Below are 19,864 nucleotides of genomic sequence, written 5' to 3'. Positions count from 1 at the left end.
TGGGGAGTCCAAACTCCAGGAAGACGTTTGTTTTCGTAATGCGGCTACGGAGGGCAGATTTGTTTTGCAGGAAGCGGTTCTCTTCCGGCCCGCGGCCGACCGGTCGGGGCCCGAGAGCAGACAGCTCCCAGACGCCGCCGCCGCCGCCGGAGCGGGGTCGGTCGGATGACGTCGGTCGCTGACGAACCACTTGACTGGAGTTCCGCTTTGAAAGAAACTTCCTGCCCGTTGGCAGGGACGAGCGGTGGAAAAGGTCAGCGCCCGACTGTAAATAGTCGCCTCCGGAAAAACAAGAGAGCGCCGCGCCACTTTCTTGTTAACGCATGTCCAGAGTACGCAACGTGTTCTCTGCAATTTTGTCTTTTCGGGCCAAGAATATCTTCAAAGTTATTATTCCGTTGAAACGATGTGCTGCAAATGTTTTGAAAAGCTGAACAAGAATTCCCTCCCCTCACTCTCAAGCGTTCCGGCCTGAGAACATTTTGTATTTTTCCGACCGACGCGCATCCGTTGCTGGGAAATTTTTGCAGCGAATGCTCGGCAGCGTCACGACAACATTTTTGGATGCGTATCAGCAGCGTCGTGGCGGGCGTCGGCCTTTCAGCAGCTGAGATGCTATCAAGAGTTTCCTTTTGTGTCTTCTTTGACTTTCTCCGAAACTCCAAGCGGTTTGACGTCATCTCCGCCCGCGCTTCGTGTATTTCAGGTGCTTATCGGGCCGGGTCAAGGTGCTCGAGACCGCTGAGGCTTGAGCGCATAGCGTCGCTGTCTTTCTTTTCTTTTTTTTTTAAATTCTTCCCGTTTACGCTGCCTCGATTCTGCGGCCACGGGACTCGACTCGCGGGGCGGGGCCTTTCGAGATCCAAAATTCAAAACCGGCACGAGCGAAATGCTGAAAAACACTTTCAAGATATGCTGAAGGACAACAAATGAGAAGTGGTTGTTAGTTGTCAGTTTTTGCACGTATGTTTTGATCAAGCGATCGGATGTTGTGCATTTTGTCGCCGGCGTGACAGTCTGAGCGCTCTCCCGTGCTGAAAAGTCTCCTTGTGACTAACACGCTCGCACGTAGATTTTGTTACGTTCCGGCCAGTCTGAAACATCCCCATCCGTGCTTCAACACGTGCCGTTCGACAACTTGCCGCCGAGTGTTCACGTTCGCTTTGGACGCCTCGGAAAGACGAACACAGCGAACGTACATATACGTGTATATCTTTTGATCAACTTTTGTTTGAAGGTTAGGGTTAGGATATCATGTACGTTCAAAAGGGGAACTAAGAGACCGGGGGATTTTCCCAGTACACGTTGGCTACGTAGCCAGAATTCCCCTTCCCCTTCCCCAGATGCGCACTCATCACAAGGAGACTTTTCAGCACGGGGGGGAGCGCTCGGACCGTCACGCCGGTCCACCCAAAAAGACTCGAGTGAGGCCAACGTAACACATGCCCGTTTTAATCGTCTGATACAAAACATTTGTCGAGCAGAACAGATACCATTTGAACCGTCAGGGAAACAACTGGAAAAGTACATTTGATGATTCCGAGCTGTACAATGACCCGTCACCGTACGCACGATTCCGAAAACGGATTCTGCAGCCCAGGCGAGTCTCTCAGGAAAACCCAAACAGTTCCAGTACTCCTCAAAGTGGAAGCGCGTAACATGACGTCACGGCCCTTCCCCCGAATTTGGGAGGGCGACGAAGCGATGTCGACACGTGCGAGTGCGTATAAATAACAAATAGTGACAGTCAGCGTTTTTACCGTACAAGGAACGGATAATAAATACAGTTACAAACAGCTGAAGGGTCAGCACGACACGGCTGGATGCAACATGATTCTGTGCAATCGTGTGATCCGTTTACACACACACGCAAGCGCAAACGCAAACGCGCTCGACTCACGCCGCGAGGCGAAGGCTGCGCCCGACGAGGCGGTACCTCAGAGTTCGGGCCGACAGGTCAGCGACCGGCTGCGGAACTGTCGACAAAGTGCCGCAGTAAAAGCTACAAGAAACAACTTACGAAACGGCCGACGTGCGGTTAAACGTGCGCAACTTTCAAATGAGTCAGCGTGTAAAGTGGATCCGCGAGACCGGGACGGTGCCAACCACAGCAGGTGCGCGAGTCGCGCCAAGTCTTTGACCCGATGGAAGGGAAACGACCTTCAGCAAAGTCGGTCGGGGGATTTTTTTTTTTTTTTTTTGTGTGGCTTTCCTTCGCCTGATGTCATCCTCCGACCGCACATCGACGCCGACACTTTCCCGAGACCGCGGTGAGGTCATCAAAGTCCTGTAATTACAATCTTTATGGATTTGAAAAATGGAGTTACGAACCGCTTAAAGTGGTCGACTTTCTAAAACTAAAATAGACACACGAGTGATTCTTTTGGTTGCACGTGTTGACCGTTCATTTTTCTTCCTGATGAATTTTTGATCCTTTGGGGCCACAAAGTGCAAAGTGTGCCGGGAAGTCAAAGTGATTTTGATTTTGGGATGCCGTCGCCGAACGTTCGGGTCGGACGTCAGGAAGACTGCGAACAAGGGACGCGTTCTACAGTGTGTTCAATAAATTAGAAAAACATTTACAAAAAAATATGGTTGTTAAAAAAAAAAAAAGGGAACCCAATCCTCTTGAAGACGTGTTAAAAAAAAACAAAACAATAACTTGCTGACCAGTAGTCTTAAATCGGAACGCAACCCAAAGTTGTCCCGTCCTGAAGTGCAAGTTGGGAATTTTTTCCCACTTGTTGGGAGTGCACAAATCGTCGAATATCGTCCACTTCCCGTCACATTTCTGTGACACTGCTCGCAAGCTTCTGAAAATCAACAGAAGCCACGCCCCCCCCCCCCCCCACCTCCCCACCACCAGCTTCCGTCCCGCAGGATTCAAAAACAAACTGCCGCGGGGTTTCCGAGCCTCGCCAGCAGGGGGGCGCCTCACGCGCAGCCAGGAAGCTCCAAAGAGCCCCCGCGTTGCAGGATCGCTCCACTGCAATTCAACAAATGGCAAAAAAGGGGCCGGCGCGCTCTTCCCGGCGCTCCGTCCGGCTACGTCTCGGCCGGAGAGCCGTCTCCATCGGAGCGCGCCGCCGCGACCTCGCGTTCCGCCTCGTCCGGCGTCAGCTCAAACTGAAACTTGCTGGCGACGGGAGCGCCCTCCCCCTCGGCGTGGGGCCCCCCGCCCACTTCGCCGGAGTAAAAGGGAGGGGAAGGACTCCGGGGAACGATGCTCTGGTACCAGTTCCGATTGTCCTCCAGCGTGTCCAGGATGTCCTGGGCGTCCGGGTGGACCAGGTCGGCCCAGGTCTCCCACAGAGGGTGCACCACGTAGTCGATGAAGCCCACCTGAGCCGGACAAAGGGAGGGCGGCGTCACCAAACGTGATTCGCTGGAATAATATTATACTTATGATCGATCGCCGGTGGTGGCAAGGACAGTAACAAAAAAAAAAAACAAACTTTGCTTATACTGTATTTAAATAGAATTTGGAGGTCCATTTTTAAGTTTTAGTGTATCTTTTACTCGTACTTGGAGATGTTATCAATTATCAGAATTGGACAGGATCAGTTAAACTATCGAGACTTTGTCAAAACAGGCTCGTTTATTTTTTCCCCGCCTTTGCCACCTGTGGCGACGTCGACGTTCGAGTGCGCAAAGTCCACCTGGGTCCTCTCCACCGACGCCGTGTGCTTGTCGCACATGGGGCTGACCTCCATACCCCGTTCCCGCTCTCGGTCTCCCTGCTGGAAGAACTCGTCCATGATCCTGTCCGTCCACTGCCGGTACAGGTCCAGGGGCTTGGTGGGATTGCTCAGATCCGCGCAGTGGACCATGTTGCGGAGAACCTGCCCGGAACGAAGGGTCTACGGTGAGGGACCTGGGCCTCCGCGTCGCGCTTCGCCGCGGGCGCCGCCGCTTACCTGCATCCTGTCTGTGTAGTTGTCCAACAGGAGGACCCCCGAGCTGGTCACCTTCTTGGTCTCCACCATCGTCTTCAGGTCTGCCAGCAAGCTCATGTGCTTCGACATGTCCGTCGCCAAGACCTGAAGAGGACGAGTGTGTCCAGAATCAGGACCGAGAAAAATCGCGGCGGCGGCGGGAAACACCGACCCCCCCCCCCCCCCCCCTTCCCCACCCCCTCCTCACCATGTCGATGACCATCCTCCTCAGCGTCTGCCTCTGTTTCTTGCTGAGGTTTTGGAAGATGTCGCAATTGTCTTGCTGCAGCAGTTTGAATCCCACCGCCAGGTGGTGGTTCTCCAGCACCGACTCGTCGTTGTACATCAGAGCCAGTTCGGAGTCTGCGGGAACCAGGGCGAGGTGAAGCGGAGCTCGCGTAACTGCAGCGACCGCGCGACGTCTCCTTAAAACACCCACCCGATTGCCTGCGGCGGCGGATCCCCAGAAACCGAGCGAATACGCGCGAAAAAGTGGACTTACTGGTGTTGATCAGGAACTGATTGGAAACTCCCGGGTGATCCACGTCATGAATCGCAGCTGCGAAAATCGCCGCCAGGATCTCCAGATCGGTGAAGACGGCCTGTTTGCATAAGACGGGAAAACAAATTGGGCTCCTTCAGTCGAGCCAACCGGCAGAGCAGGAACGTGACGAGTTTTTCGGTCGTCAATGCGGGCCCGGCTCATTAAACCGTTAAAAAGGCACGAGGGAAACGTCGTCACGCATTCACTTGGGCCCGATTTCAAAGGCAACTTCTTGTAATACGTCGGAGGATAATTGACTGCACGAGCGCGTTTACATTTTGTGCGCAACTCACGTCCAGCGCCGGAGTGGACAGCAGGATGTGGGCGGACTGGGCGACGTCGGCCGCGTGCAGGCTGTTGTGGTAGGCCACGTCCGAGTGGTAGTGGCCCTCCAGGGTGAGCATGAAGGTCACAAAAGTATCACTCGGGATCTTGAACGTCCTCATCAGGTCTCGCTCCTGCGGAAGAGTGGGGGACATGAACTTGACTCGGGACTTGGGACTTGGGACTTGGGACTCTGGAGCCAGCCTTTTTCCACGTGCGAGAGCGAAAAGGGTGCAGGGTGGTGGTGCGTTCCGGACGCTGACCTGAAAGATGGCGTACATGATGCACGTGAGCGGCCGGTTGTGCGAGTGCTCCGCCACCCTGAAGATATTCAACCCCCATTTGTTGATGCCCTCCAAGTCCTGTTCAAAAGGCAAGCGTGCACACAAGGGAAGGTCAGCTTTGCTTTCTTTTGTAAAAAAAAAAAACCTTCTTTCACAGATTGAGCCATTTTTCACCTTGGACAGGAGTTCCTCCTGATCAGTCTTGACCCCGAAGCGGTTGTTGGCGCCTCCGGGGATGCACGGCGTGTAGCTGACCTTTCTGCCCCCGCCAGTGGGCGTCATCATCCCGCCCTGCTGCTGCTGCTGCTGCTGCTGCTGGCGGCCTCGCCGCCGCTTCCTCTCCCTCGACTTGGGAACGGGACACGGCGGCTCCAGCTCGTTCTGATTGTCTGCGGAGCGAACGAGCGCGCCAGAAAATGGATCACAAAGTGACAAATCGGGCCCGTCCGTCGCAGTCAGAGTCAACACGGGAAGGTCGTTGACCTCTCACACGGGTGAAAACATTAAAGCTGAAGTGAGCTATTTAATTAGCGAGTAATCCTTCACTAAAATTACACATCTGCTGACAGCGGCGAGCCCACCCCAAATTTTAATGACATATTTTTCAAAAGGGGACTGCGCTGAGCACAAAGGAGTTGAGAAACACAAATGAGGCAGTGGAAAAATAAACAAAATATTCTCGTGCAAGTCAAGTTGCGACAGCAATGTGGAAACGTGGCCGCAAGAGCGGCGCCGGAACCTGCTCACGTGCGGGCTTGTTGTTTGCGTGTTGAAGGGACCGTGTGGCATCTTCACATGTAGCGCACGCGAGGTCAATATTCCTGCAATCTGTTTTGCGACGAGCTCGACTCGCTCGCTCTACTTTCCACTTTCCAGGCCGCTCCTTTGTCTTCATCGCTTCTCCCGACTTCCCATCGCGTCTTCTTGTCTTTAAACGGGACGGACGGATGAAAAGCCTTTGGCCTAAACGCCGCCACGACTAATGAAACGTCTTTCGGGACACCGATGGCGCACAGCAGTCCCTGGCCCGATTCCGTCCGGGGAAAGTCTTTCCCGACCGAGCCCCGACTCCACCTTTCTCAGTCAGAGCGAAGGAAGAGAGCTTTTCCGGACCAGATGAGAGCGCTTTGAAGCCGCTCGCTCTGCTACTCGCCACCTTCTTAGTGTGAGACGGACGCGGCCTCATCCAAAAGTGACGTCGGCTTGAAGAATAAAGAGCACGTGGCGTGTGCGGGAACTCACCCAGGAAGGTACTGGAGATGAACTCTGACACTTGGTTGCCCGAGCGACTCATCTCAGACAGGTGGCTCAGCTCCCGGTTCAGCATCCTCTTGAACTGGACCCACACAAACGATAAGAAGAAGAATCGCATGAAGCCCAAAGGGAATGCAGAAATCGCTTAACACGAGTGCATTTCACGTTTTTTTGCACGGGAACACTCTCGCCTCATGACAATATCGTGTTCATACTTTGGATATTCCACAAAGCCCGTTTCGTATTTCGAAGGATGCAGTGGCATCTTGTTTACGCCGTTTGCCAGGATCTGACCGATTTATTGGATGATATTACGGCTCATTTTTTTTTTTTTTTGGGGGGGGGGGGGTGATTGTTGCCTTTTTGGGTTTTTATTTACATGTTAAACAGTGCCAAATATATATGTTAAAGGTAATAAAGTTGAAACAAATACTAATAAATGTATCCTCTCTTATGTAAAGTTAAAGAAATAAAATATTCAAATGTCCTCTCTGGAGTTGTTTGTTGTTGGGATGATGGGACTAAAAAAAAAAAAAAAAGAGTTACAATTTCCATCCATCCATCATCTGAGGTACTTATCCGAGCAAGGGTCGTTTTATTCATTACATATATCTTCTTCTTTTCCTTTCGGCTTGTCCCGTTAGGGGTCGCCACAGCGTCTCATCTCAGATGAACGCATATTTGTTTGGCACAGTTTAAAAAAATAAATAACGGATTAATTGCGTATTGAAAATTGATCTGACCAAATATAGGAATCAGCCCCTAAAAAAAAAAATCTATATCCTACCGTTTACTATTAAGTAAGGAAGCGCCAGTCTGCCCGTGAAGACAAAATGCGTCTACTTTAACTCGTTTTATCCAAGTGTGTCACAAAATCGAAAAAAAAAATATATATATATTTTATCAGCTAAAAACAAACAAATCACCAGATAGTGTGTGGACTTGCAAACATCACTGATAATGATCTGCTATATTATCATGACATCTACAGTATGCAATGCTGAGATTGTTTTTCTGGGCCGTTACTCAAAACATAAACCGTGAGCGCCATTATGACCTTAAACTAATGACGACCAAAGACATCAAGATCTAGATTAGCGCGAGTCTCTTTCCGCCGCGCAACACGAGACAAACTCCTTGCGCGGATTCATCTCCAGGCAACGCGTCTTTGCGATTTGTACCCGAAGACACACCTTGATGTACCCCCAGGACACAGAGAACAGGTAGTTGGCCTCGGGCATGATGCTGAGCTGCGCCCCCCAGCAGAAGCCCCTGCGTGCTCCTCTCTCAGCGGACCCCCCAAGACCGAGCTCAGACCATCGGACCCGAGATCTCAAGGCGCAAAATCGAGTCGCTCAGCTCTCCGACGTCGTCGACGGCTGGCAAAAACGCTCCGTCTGAGCTCGCCGCAGAGGGGCCGCGGTCGAGATCCGCATCTTCCCCCGGATGCCCGTCCGGCAGTTTCCCCGATTCAAACGGCGACGGCACGTGCGCTGGAATCCCCCACGATACAATCAATACGTTTGTTTCCCCTTTGTCTTCTCGCTCCGGCGACATCTGACCCGCTTTCCAAATCCCTCTCGTCACCACCCCCCCCCCCACCGGCCACCATCCAGATGGAATCCGGTGACATGGGGGTGCGGGTGGGGGTGGGGTGGGGAAATCCAGCCTTCCTGTCCCCAGATTGAGGGAGGCAGAGAGGAAGGGCAGGCTCCGAGACAAAGAGAGGATAGAGTGCAACAGAGAGTGGGGGGCGAGCTGGGGGGGCGGGTTGAGGGCTTGCGCTGCAACTGTCGAGTCCCCCGAGGTAGAAGAATCTCACCGTCTCATCTTTGTCGTCCTGCTGCTAAACAATCAGTCACGCACTGCAATGCAGAAAACAAGCTCGGGGAACCCCCCCCCCCCCCCGCACCCCCCGACAATCGTTTCTGGCATTTTCAGCAGTTTATTTCTCGCACATAATTTCTGTTGGCGCTCCCGCCGGCAGCCACTTCCCCGCCGCTTCCTCCCTTCGTGGATCTGCTCAGTAATGCGCAACGTGAGCCTTCGGAGGACCCGCGTGCAAAAAAAAACCAAACAAACCAAAAAAAAAAAAAAAAACGCTGAGTGTTCATTTACGAGTCTGGCCGTTGGGCTTTGTTACGTCTGCGGCGTTTTAGATGAGTGATGACAATTTGGCTTCAGTCCGCGTATGCGCCGTCTGATATTGCGCAGGAAAGATGCAGACTGAGACGAAGAGAGACAAATGAGCCTTCAGACCGCAGCCCACCAGGATACTTCCGCGCCATGGCAACAGAGTCACGTGCCCCCCTCTGCTGTTCGCATGGTGGTCCATTCTAAACAAACTGCATTGCATCACGTGGACACGCGCAAGAATTCAGATGCGCGTGCACGCGCGAGTGCGCGCACACAAACCTCGTACACGCAGTAAGAAAACATTTGCAAACTGGAACAAGTCAAGAATTTCCATGTGCCAAGAAGTTCGGATTTGCGTTTTCCTCCCATTTGTCCTTTTTTTCCAAAGTCATTCCCAGTTTATTATTATTATTATTATTGGCCCAATTGCTGTCAAATAACAAGCAAATCATGTACTCTGCTGAATTGCCTCGGCTTTGCTTATGAGGCTGCCCGAGGTAGCCTATGAAAATCAAACAGGAAACGATCGGCGCTTTTATTCTTTTGACCAGACTTTCCGGTGAGTCGTTAAGAACGCGCCAAAGGTGTCAATATCGGTGACGTCGCGGTAAGCGATGCCGCGCCGAGCCACGCCGGGCACCCGAGACGATTTGATCTGAGGTTTGCGTGCGTGACGATGGACAAAATCTTTTTTTTTTTTTGTTTAGGGGAATGAAAAGGAAGTGACACGACCGGTGTTATTGTAGCTTTTGTAATCATCAATTTAGTCGTTAGTCGGCCATAACCTCAGCTAACTCAAATGGGCCCAAGATTCGCACTGCGGGTCACATTTTAAAGGTCTCAAGAAAAGTGACTTTATTTTGAAGCAGATTATTATCACTGATTATAGTTCCATCAGTGATTGAATGACCGAAATTCAAGTCAATTGTGGCAGCGTCACAATGCGTGCATGGCAAAGCACAATTTAGAAAAACATCAGCGCTTACCTTATTCCAGCTCGTTAACATCCCAAAGTTTGTCGTCTCTTTTTCACAACAACATAGTCCCATTGTCCCGTGACAAAATTCCATAGGAGACAATAAATGGTCTTCACGGTACTTGAGAAGTGACTTGTTTGTTTTTTTTGATCCCTAACCTCTCTCTGACGTGGAGTCAGACCATAAAACGCTGAAGCAGACTTGAATGAGTGGCCCTCGCGGTCTCATAAGAGTCGTCCAGCTCCGCCCACCGGTCTCCACCCACTTCCCCTTTCATTTCTTCGATGACAGATTCATTGACGCGGATCGTTCGGAGATACGTTGCTCACGTACACGGGCCCAGCTTTTCAAGTACGAGAGATACCGGACTACGTTCCCCAAAAAGCCCCGCAAAGGAGAAGTTTGCCGCTCCGTGCCGACGTGATCGCGCAAAGCCTCGCGAATGTCACGTAACGTGTCTTCGGCATTCGGCAGTTTTTGTGACAGGTCCCGCGGCGTGCTTTGGCCAGCGCTCAAAGAGCGGCGGAACAGGAAGATGAAGGATTGCAAAAGAACACATTTGCAATCTGACAAAGCCCAGAGTGGGCCAATGAGCTGCGGCTCATTTACGTCTGTTGACAGTGTCAACACGCGGGTGGATTTTGCCCGGATGCATGACCGGACGAAGAAAGGCATTTCTTCTTCAATGTTGAGCAATCCAGAAACTGGTTTCGAGCCTCAACCTGTTGTAAAAATAAAAGTTTCATCAGACGCGACTGCAGCCCCGTCTCGTGTCCCGGCGGCCGCACTTTTTGTCACATGGAATCCAAAGGCCGTAATTTAATGACCATTTTTCCTCCGTCACAGCTACGGATCCCGCACGACATCTGTTTCAATCATTTTGTCCTTTTCTTTCCCCTCCGAAGACGGCAGCGCTTCAAAGGCCGAGCGACCGCACGTGAATTAAAGTTTCCGACTCGCGTGCGCACGGCCCAGGGGCTCGCCGGCCCGCCGGCCCGCAGAACGCTCAACTCCTCTCACTGGTTTCAGATGGCAATGTTTGCCCAAGGTCGTCACCGACATCGGCGTGGAAGTGCGGCGAGGTTAATCACAGTGGGGGAGGGACGGGGGGAGGTCGTCGGCGCCGGGTCGGCGGGGAACGCGCCGTGTGGTCCAAGACCCCCCGGAAGCACCTGTGCCCTTGGACGGTCAAACTGGAGACACCCAGAATCTGATTTTGGGTTCCAATTACTTCTGCTTGCACCCCCTACAAAAAACTCCCTCTCGAACAAACGTGGCATATGAAAGTTGCGAGGGAGCTCGACATTTTACAGAACATAAATAGATTGGAGCAATTGTGGAGCAATGGCTGAAGGGACAAAAGTTTTGCTTCCACAGTGGCGCACTATTTGTAATTCCAGCTCCTGCGCCATGACTTATGACCTCTGCCTTTGTGACGGGTCACTCGGGAGTCGATTGACTCACGAACAACGCACCCTGCCCGTCTGACCCATTCCACATTCTCATTGTCGTTACAAGTCCCGGTGACGCGGTTGCCCGTAAAGACGCAACTCTACTGCCTCGTCAGAAGAACTTCCATTGTCCCGCGCTAACTGGGGAACGGCGCGGAGGGAGAGGAGGAAGTTGCGGAGACAGGAAACCGCCGCCACGGTCAAAGTCAGTCATCGGCAACTGACCGCAGCGTGCGGTTGAGACACAAATGGTCAACATCACCCTCGGTGTTTAGAACGTCACGCCGCCACACGGTCTCTCGTCTGTCTGTCTGTCTGTCTGTGTGTGGGGGGGGGGGGGGGGGGAATAAAAATTGCCGGTGTGGATTCGGTTTCGGGTTACAGAAATCAAATAAACACAAAGAGATCTGCGGCTATTCAATTAGAGGGAGCGAGGACCACCGGTCTTGAAAACGTGTACCGAGGAGATCTCGTTAATTGACAACCACAACCGCGCTATGAAAAACTTTTCGTGCAGACCTCGCAAGTGACAAGTCATCGAAAATCAGAGAGATATTTCTTTGCAATCATTTGATCATAAACATAAATGGTGATGACATGGGCTCAACTTCTTTTTTTGCATACCTAGCATGATAATTATACGTCAACACGGTTGTAATGAAAGGTAAGAGCTAAACATGAATTGTGCAGAAACGTAATTGTGAGCTCGTTTATGAGCCGCATGTTACAACTCAGTTAAATTCTGAGGGAGAAAAGTGCCTCGGAAATGTCAGCACCAAAGCGACATCACGGCATGTTCCTTAGCAGAAGAACGGCGATTTTTAAATTTTTTTTTAAAAAAACATGACCTTAAAAAAAAAGTCTGTATAAATTATTACAAAAGAAGATGTGAAGGGGGAATTAAAAAAAAAATCAGATTTGAACTTCTAAAGTAACTTGAAAGCCGAGTTTTGATGAAAGCCTTCAGCTAAGCGAGGCCCTTTGTGATGACATCACGGGAGAAAGCAGGCCAAGGTCACGCTGCCCTCAATACGCTAACGAAACGTGCGCAGAGAAATGGAACATGACTTAAAAGCAGTTATGCAGGTAAAAAAATGTAAACGCAGAGCAGTCTGCAGAAAGAGTTCAACAGGGGCGGACATGCAACATTTCGAGATTTTGGCTAACTTGGAATTTTAGGACGAGCTTTAAGTAGACAATATCGCCATAACTCTTCTTGGTTTCATATAGAAACCACGAGAGAATTGGTCATTTATGTCCTTTATTCCTGACATTCCTTCACTTGTGACTGAATAAATATGATAAGCAAGGGAAAAAAAACAACACCGGACTTCTGAAATGCTAAAAAAAAAAAAAAACAAGCAAATGCAAGACATTACCTTGTTCGATGCCATGTCACTGACAGAGCGGTAAGTCTGGATGGTCTCCAGCTGGTCCAGACACCAGTCCAGCTCCTCCATGGTCTCCATCGCGAGCTTCTGGTAAGACTCATCTGCCAACAGACACATGGGCACGTAGTCAGCGTCCAAAGGATCCAAATCCATGCCGGAAGCGGCCGGCACCACGCGCGGAGGTCCGCGAGTCCCCGAACGGCCGGCAGATGCGGAGGAAGATGAGGAGCTGTGCACACAGAACTCCTTCATCTCCTTGCACTGCGCCACCTCACAAAGTTCCGGGTAGTCCGACTGAGGCTACAGTTACTCTTTGCTGACTCGCTCAGTGGCCCCTTTCTGTCCATAGCCTTCGCTTTCAGGCACCGTCGCGGGGTCTTCAAACCCCCACCCTCCCTACTACTCGGAGAGCTCCCCCCACCCCTCCACCGACTCTCCACCGTCGTCTCAGCTGGAGCGACGTGTCGTTCTACAAAACCGTCAGCGCGCACGCCGGCCGGCGCGCCGCCCCCTGCGCTCGGTACCCTGTCCCCGACCCCCGAAAACAACCGTCAGCGCGCACGCCGGCCGGCGCGCCGCCCCCTGCGCTCGGTACCCTGTCCCCGACCCCCGAAAACAACCGTCAGCGCGCACGCCGGCCGGCGCGCCGCCCCCTGCGCTCGGTACCCTGTCCCCGACCCCCGAAAACAACCGTCAGCGCCCACGCCGGCCGGCGCGCCGCCCCCTGCGCTCGGTACCCTGTCCCCGACCCCCGAAAACAACCGTCAACGCGCACGCCGGCCGGCGCGCCGCCCCCTGCGCTCGGTACCCTGTCCCCGACCCCCGAAAACAACCGTCAGCGCGCACGCCGGCCGGCGCGCCGCCCCCTGCCCTCGGTACCCTGTCCCCGACCCCCGAAAACAACCGTCAGCGCCCAAGCCGGCCGGCGCGCCGCCCCCTGCGCTCGGTACCCTGTCCCCGACCCCCGAAAACAACCGTCAGCGCCCACGCCGGCCGGCGCGCCGCCCCCTGCGCTCGGTACCCTGTCCCCGACCCCCGAAAACAACCGTCAGCGCGCACGCCGGCCGGCGCGCCGCCCCCTGCGCTCGGTACCCTGTCCCCGACCCCCGAAAACAACCGTCAGCGCGCACGCCGGCCGGCGCGCCGCCCCCTGGGCTCGGTACCCTGTCCCCGACCCCCGAAAACAAACGTCAGCGCCCACGCCGGTGGTTTGCGCGGCACACGCGGCTGCAGATGACTGCGCTGCAAAATTGGCATTTTGGGCGAGCCTAACCTGCTAGATTATTTGTTTCTTTGACCCAAACACACCAGTATTTGAATCTTGAACTACTTTCAACGGTTTGGGACTTTGAGCCGCTTTACCTTGCAACAGATTTGACTGTAAAGAAAGCACAGACGGCTAAAAACTCAACTGCAGCGGGAACTTCCGTCGCACCGGCTTGTTTCACAAAACGCCTCTCTCCTTTCTGAACCTCCAGGAGGAAGGGGGGGGGTGTCATATTATGGCAGACATCAAGCCCTGTTTGCACAAGTAACACAAGAGGCAAACTTTGAATCCGATGCTGGACGGAGGCCAAACCAGGCCCGAGCCCTGCGCCAAGAAACCAAAGGAGGCCGACTTCCTATTTGGCCCTCAACTTGCATAAAAACACGGAGCGGAATCAACGCAAGAAGGTGGCGTGACTGCAAAAGCGGCCATTCACGTGAATCGGAACGTGGGGGGGACCCGCGGGGGATTATTTCGACGGTGATGTGTGAAGGAAGCAAACCGAGCATCTGCGTACAGAATGTCGATTCAACAAATGTGCGCTGCGCACATCTGGATTTCCCCACCTTCCTTTTTCCTTGAAAAAGACCCGTCGACCTCAGAAGCGTCACACATGGAATACATTTGCCCCATCTGCTTAGCACAACAAGGCAGCCAGCGTGCTGCTCCCCGTTTTACGTCAATATGGCGGATCAAAGCACTTCAGAGCGCCAAATTGGCGCGCACGCTCCGGCGCAGAGCGCAAAGACACACAAAGAAGTTCAATGAAATCTCAACGCACGCCGAAGAAACCCGAGTACCGTTGGGACGGGCCGCGGTTTTTGAGAACGGCGCCGGAGCCGAGGGCGGGGGAGGACGACTTCTCGTGACGACGTCGAGCGCCTGGTCGGAGAAGCGCTTCCGGAATACCGCCGGTGTCAGCAGACTTTGTGGCCAAACCATTTGCAACAATCGAGGCCTCCGAGGCGTTAAAAAGTCCGAAAATGGCAGCGTCAAAAGCGGCTGCGAGCTGTCGAAAGTCGCAAAAGTGCGCCGAGGCCTCGGTGAACTCAGTCACAGACGGTTAAGCAGTGGTATGAAATATCAAAGGCCGGGCTCATTAATAATATCCAAACAAATATTCATTCGTGTTACGACTGCAAAATGTTGTGAACTCCGGAAAGTACCATCGAGTGTTCCACGTGTCGTGTTGTGCGTTTACTCGACATTTTGCTTTGAAATTCAAATCCTTTCGCCTTTCCAATGTTGCGCTTGTGGCGTCCCGTCCTCGTCTTTGTTGTCATCACGCCAGTCATCTGGAATCGAACCTTTCGGGGGGCGACTGTAACGCTCGGCAATTTGTGCAAATTTCATGATTGTTTTCAGTCGGACGTGCAGATGATTTCCTCTTCCAATGTTGCGTTTTGTTTCCCTGTGAGCGCGTCTCGTCCAGTGTGCCTCGTCGTCTCGTCGGTCCGTTTGTAATTATTTCCGCTTTCATTCGGTTCGGTCCGCTTCTTTGTCCCACGTCGCCCGCGGTCCGCGCCGGTCCGTTCCTGCCGTTTCTCCGTATTCGAGCAGATCCTGAACTCTCGCCTTTCGCCTGCATCCCGCCGCCACAAACACCCCCAAATAGCGACAATTGCGAAGGCCAAATCAAATGATCTGTACTAAGAACGGGACATATGAATAATTGTTGACGTGGAACTTTTTTTTTTTGGTTGTAAATATGTAAAGTAATGAAAATAGAGGCAGCTTTTCCTCTTTGTTAACCCCCCCCCCTTTTTTTTTAAATCTAAGTACCGTATTTTCCGCACTATAAGGCGCACCCAAAAGCCTTTAATTTTCTCAAAAGCTGACGGTGTGCCTTATAATCAGGCGGGTCGATGTTGAGCCTTTAGCGCAGCCGATCGAATGGATGCATAACGTAACCCCAGCGTCTACTGTAGCATCTATTCTATGCGCCTTATATATGAAAAACATTTTAAAATGGGCCATTCGTTGAAGGTGCGCCATATAGTGCAGAAAATACGCTAGTCTTCCAAATGGTGGCGCAGCTGTGGAGCGTTGGCCTCACAATTCTGAGGACGGGGGTTCAAATCCTGGTCATGCCTGCGTGGAGTTTGCATGTTCTCCCCGTGTCATGCGTGGGTTTTCTCTGGGTGGGCACTCCGGTTTCCTCCCGCATCCCAAAAACGTGCAACCTTAATAATCGGACACTCGAAATTGCTCCACCGGCGTGATCGTGAGCGCTGATGTTGTCTGTCAGCATGTGCCCTGCGATTGGCTGGCGAACAGTTCAGGGTGTACCCCGCCTCCTGGGATAGGCTCCAGCACCCCCCGCAACCCTGATGAGGATGAGCGGCAGAAGAAAGTAGACGGATGTATAGTCTTCCAAATCACTAAATCGGTTAAACTCATAACGCGTGACTATTTTTGGGATTGACTCTGTGGTCTCGTCTCGTCTCGGCCAGCCGGCGTTTGTGGTTCCAGGTGAAAACGTTTCTACTTTTCGGGCTTGAACGCCACCTGCATTGACGTATCCCAGCGTGCTGTGACGCACGTCGACTTTGCGAAGTCCTCCTCGCAGGAACAGCGCGGCGTACTTTTCCAGCCTTGCTTTCTGTCTCACGTCGGCCGTACGCGGACAACAGGCCCCAGTGTGCAGACGCGCCGCGTTCGCCTCCCCGCCGGGCCCCTATCGGGCCACAGACCGGCCTCTGTGAGCGCCGTCAACAGCGCTAACAACGCCGGCTGGGCTAAAACATCCCACCAAATCCGTTGCTGGCCAGGACACCTTCCGCTCTCATCCTGCTCACACTGCCCCTCTCTGTGCTGGATTGACCCCCCCCAAACCCGCTTCCTCGGCTGTCTGGCCGAAGTGCGGTTTCGCCAACGTGCACCGCCTCATCCCTTCTGCCACCTTGTGAAGACTTGCAGCCGGCGGCGGCGACGGCGGCGGAAGTCCATTACTTGAATGCGAGAGTCTTATACAAGGGAATAGAAAAGTTGTGGCGGGACGACATCAAAAAGTTGCTTGGGGGGGGAAGCAAACTTTACAGGCTTCATATCAAGTTTATTAGGCCAATCTAAAAGGATTTCATCCCCAACTGCGCACGAGCCGTTTACAGGACAGACGCGAAGTTGTGCAGTTGAGTAAATGCCCAGTTTATGCAGCCTTATCTGACTTGTCAGGAAATAATCTGTCCAGTTGGCCTTGAGTCACAACCGGTCTCCGAGCTACGGCGTACGCAAACGCGCATTCTTCACGGTGACCTGGTGACATTTTTGTGTACGAACGAGACAAAGGGCCCGATCGGACCCCGACGTGCGCAATAACGTTCCATTTTCCCACATCTGACTTCTCGCCACATGCGGCGCTGACACACAAATGACGGAGAACGAAGTCACTTCATCGTAAGTGATGTACGTCAACATTCGGATCGGATTGGTTCATTGGGTGTCGTGGAAAAGTACACGCACCCATTTCGACGGCGGTTCTCACGATTCGGGTCACGGGGCGCCGGGGCCCAGCGCGGCCGATCTCGCGCAAAAGCCGGACTGTACGCCCGGAATCGGTCGCCGGTCAGACCGGGTCACCGAGTGGAAATTGAGTCAGGCGAATGGATCGGCTCACGTTTCTTTCGGCTCGTCCCGTCAGCGTGGCATCTCGGGTGAACGCTCATATTTGTTTTTACGCCGGGCGGCCTTCCTGGCGCAACCCCACTCGGGGCCCCAGTGAACTGGTAAAGCGTATGAAAAAGTTTCACAAGAAATGGAAAAAGCACGACACCGACAACGCACGTCTGTGCAACTGACATCAAGCTCAGCTAATTATGTTTCGCTCACGACATATTATTCTTCATAATGGTTTGCTGTGAGCAGTTTAGTTTGAATTTTGCGTGCCTTATTTTTTGCAGGGCCTTCAGTTCAGTAGGTTACGCCGTTGTTACGTTGGCACTTGTTTTTTTTTTTTTTTTTTTGACGGCCAATTGACGTACTGAAGCTAATTATCCCGTGAACAAAGGACAAGAGTTGATCCGATAATTCGCCTCATCTGACAAGTCGTACGGCGTTGCTCATTTTCTTTTGTTTTGCATTCATTCCAGCAGTTGAACTGCAGCCATTTGACATAACTTTTAGGTGAGAGTTGAAATGAAAATCCCAAGAAAGCATTTTGCATTCATCTGAATGGCCGCACTGGATCCATACTTGATCGTCTCTTACTGAATAACAACCGTGAATTTTGACGAGCTGGTTTACGACGGTGACATAACGTGTTCACCTCTCAAAGGTAAAGGCTCGGAGTCGTTATCCAAACACGCGCACTTCATCGAGGAGGCCCGTTTGACGCCCCTCTAACAATTGCGCCATGGAGCTTTGTTGGCACGGGACGGCGTGAGGGATGGGCCGCAGCGAGGTTTATGACTCTGCTGACGTCAATGACATAATTCAAATAGTTCACCGAGCTGCAGCTTCCAGCCCTCAGGATCCTCTCCTTTGGCCGTGAGCCTGGAAAACCTGAAACGGATTCTTGCTGCGCGCACGGATCGGAGGAAGAGCTCCGGACTAAACTGGACCGAGGTGGCCCGCGAGACAACCACTGGACAAATAAATTCCGCTCATCTGTGAGCGATGCATCCAAAAAAACAAAACAAACAAAACAAACAAAAAAGCCGTTCTCCTGTGTTATTTCAAGGTAAAAAGCAGAAAACTAGACGGGCCTTCTTTGCGATCCAGTCAAAGTATCCTCGGGGATCATTTGGGACTTCCCAGTTACGCTTTAGCTCCCGACACGCAGTTAACGTGACCGATAGCCTTTGCGGATTCGTCACTCGTGACGTCATAGCCCAACTTTGCAATGAGAAGTACGCAGAATACAAAGAACAAAGCCGATAAGCGGAATCAGTCGGGGGAGAGGGAGCCCTTTGTAGGCCGCCGGGCTCACGGGACTCAGTTTGATGGGGTCAAGATGCAAAACTCACGCGAGTCGACCTCCGGTCAACATTCGGAAGAGGTGGAAAGCGACGGCGAGCCGGGCCTTCCATTCTCTCCGCTTGCAGCTCGTGACTGTGGCCATCTGCTTGTTGTTGATTTCAATTCTCCCGTCGCAAATCTCACAAATCTTAATGCTATCCCACATTTATTTATTCTCCATCCCTTCAGGTCTTTATTCAAGCAAGAGTGCTGCACGGGATCTTTTTTTTTCTCGCCATTGGGGGATGGGTTCTACGGAAAGGCATATGCAAAACAGGAAAAATCTGTTCGCCTTTTCCGTTCGGGCAGAGGAGAAAATGAGGCGGAAAGGAGCACGGGGGGGGGGGAATCTCGATTATTCACGAGCAGGCGTGACTTCTTTGTTTGCTCAGAAGTATCTGATGACGCCGTTCAAAACAACTCCGAAGAATTCGTCACGTCTTCCTGATCTTAACGGCGAGACGTAATTCCTCAGCGCTTGCAGAGAAAAGTTCAAGGTTGTGAGAAGCGAGGAGGCGACAATTAAGAGATTTGCGGTTGTCTTTCTTGCTTTTGCTTTTTTTTCCCCCTCTTCTCCTGCTGCGGGATGCTGCAACAGCTCAAGTGCGATAAAAGGCCTCGCTGACGTCAATCGGGCCTGAAGAACCGGTGCGGCAGGAAAAGAGCATCCGCGCCTCCTTTGCTCTCAACCGCACTTTTGCGACGTCAACTTACGCTTTGAATCTGGACCTTTGCTTCCAAGCGTAACATTTTCCCTTTCGACGACTGCTCACCTTCGGGCTCATCTTGAACGAAACGACTTTTATCGTCGTTACTTTTTTTTTTTTTTGAAACATGCGTCCATCCAAGGTGGTTTTCGGTTCGGCCTCATTAGGGTCACGGCCCGTCTTTGGGCCGATCGGTCGCACGGCGCGGACGACCTTCCGCGCCGAACGGCAATTAACGGTCTTGAGTTCATTGCGCTACCAGACATGTTTTTGAGACCAAAAAAAAAACGGCACAAGGAGATCGCGCAAAACCCACACAGGAGCTGCTCAAAAACGATTCATCCTCCCTTTTAATGTTCTACATCCACCCATCATCTTATCCTCACAAGGGTCCTGGGACAATGTTGTACACTTCTTGTTAATTAGGATACTGCAAACTACGGCGCAAAAGAAATGACCCGAGTTTGGAGCTTCTTCCGCTGCGATGGCTTGGAAGAAGTCCGCCCTCCGGGTCACCACCGGCTGCCTGGCCACGGCCGACGAGGACCTCGCGAGACCAAAATCCCACCAGCGAAGCAACACAACGAACTACTTGCCCAGCAGCGTCCGCTCCGCTGCCAACTACCCTCGCAGCCGTG

General features: G+C 52.4%; 1 protein-coding gene across 6 annotated transcripts in view; it reads right to left on the bottom strand.

Moving 5' to 3' along the window:
- Positions 1–46: 46 nt before the first annotated feature.
- LOC133510724 (cAMP-specific 3',5'-cyclic phosphodiesterase 4B-like) overlaps positions 47–19,864 on the bottom strand; it is a 31,566-nt gene continuing 11,748 nt past the window's right edge. For 2 of the 6 annotated variants that reach the window (XM_061839005.1, XM_061839003.1), the window contains 10 exons: positions 12,285–12,397; positions 6,330–6,423; positions 5,262–5,476; positions 5,067–5,165; positions 4,773–4,937; positions 4,438–4,537; positions 4,144–4,298; positions 3,918–4,040; positions 3,660–3,842; positions 47–3,342 (listed from right to left, as the gene is read on the bottom strand). In XM_061839005.1, coding sequence (XP_061694989.1) covers positions 3,046–3,342; positions 3,660–3,842; positions 3,918–4,040; positions 4,144–4,298; positions 4,438–4,537; positions 4,773–4,937; positions 5,067–5,165; positions 5,262–5,476; positions 6,330–6,423; positions 12,285–12,397 — 1,544 coding nt within the window. In that variant the 3' untranslated portion in view covers positions 47–3,045. Of the gene's footprint in view, positions 3,343–3,659; positions 3,843–3,917; positions 4,041–4,143; positions 4,299–4,437; positions 4,538–4,772; positions 4,938–5,066; positions 5,166–5,261; positions 5,477–6,329; positions 6,424–7,534; positions 7,899–12,284; positions 12,398–14,363; positions 14,461–19,864 lie in introns of those variants that run through there. The other 4 variants (XM_061839009.1, XM_061839007.1, XM_061839006.1 and 1 more) reach the window with 3 other exon arrangements.

Source organism: Syngnathoides biaculeatus, chromosome 13 (assembly GCF_019802595.1).
Source record: "Syngnathoides biaculeatus isolate LvHL_M chromosome 13, ASM1980259v1, whole genome shotgun sequence".
Lineage (NCBI taxonomy): Eukaryota > Metazoa > Chordata > Actinopteri > Syngnathiformes > Syngnathidae > Syngnathoides > Syngnathoides biaculeatus.
The sequence above is the reverse complement of the archived record's forward strand: the minus strand, read 5'-3'. Positions and strand labels throughout refer to the sequence as shown.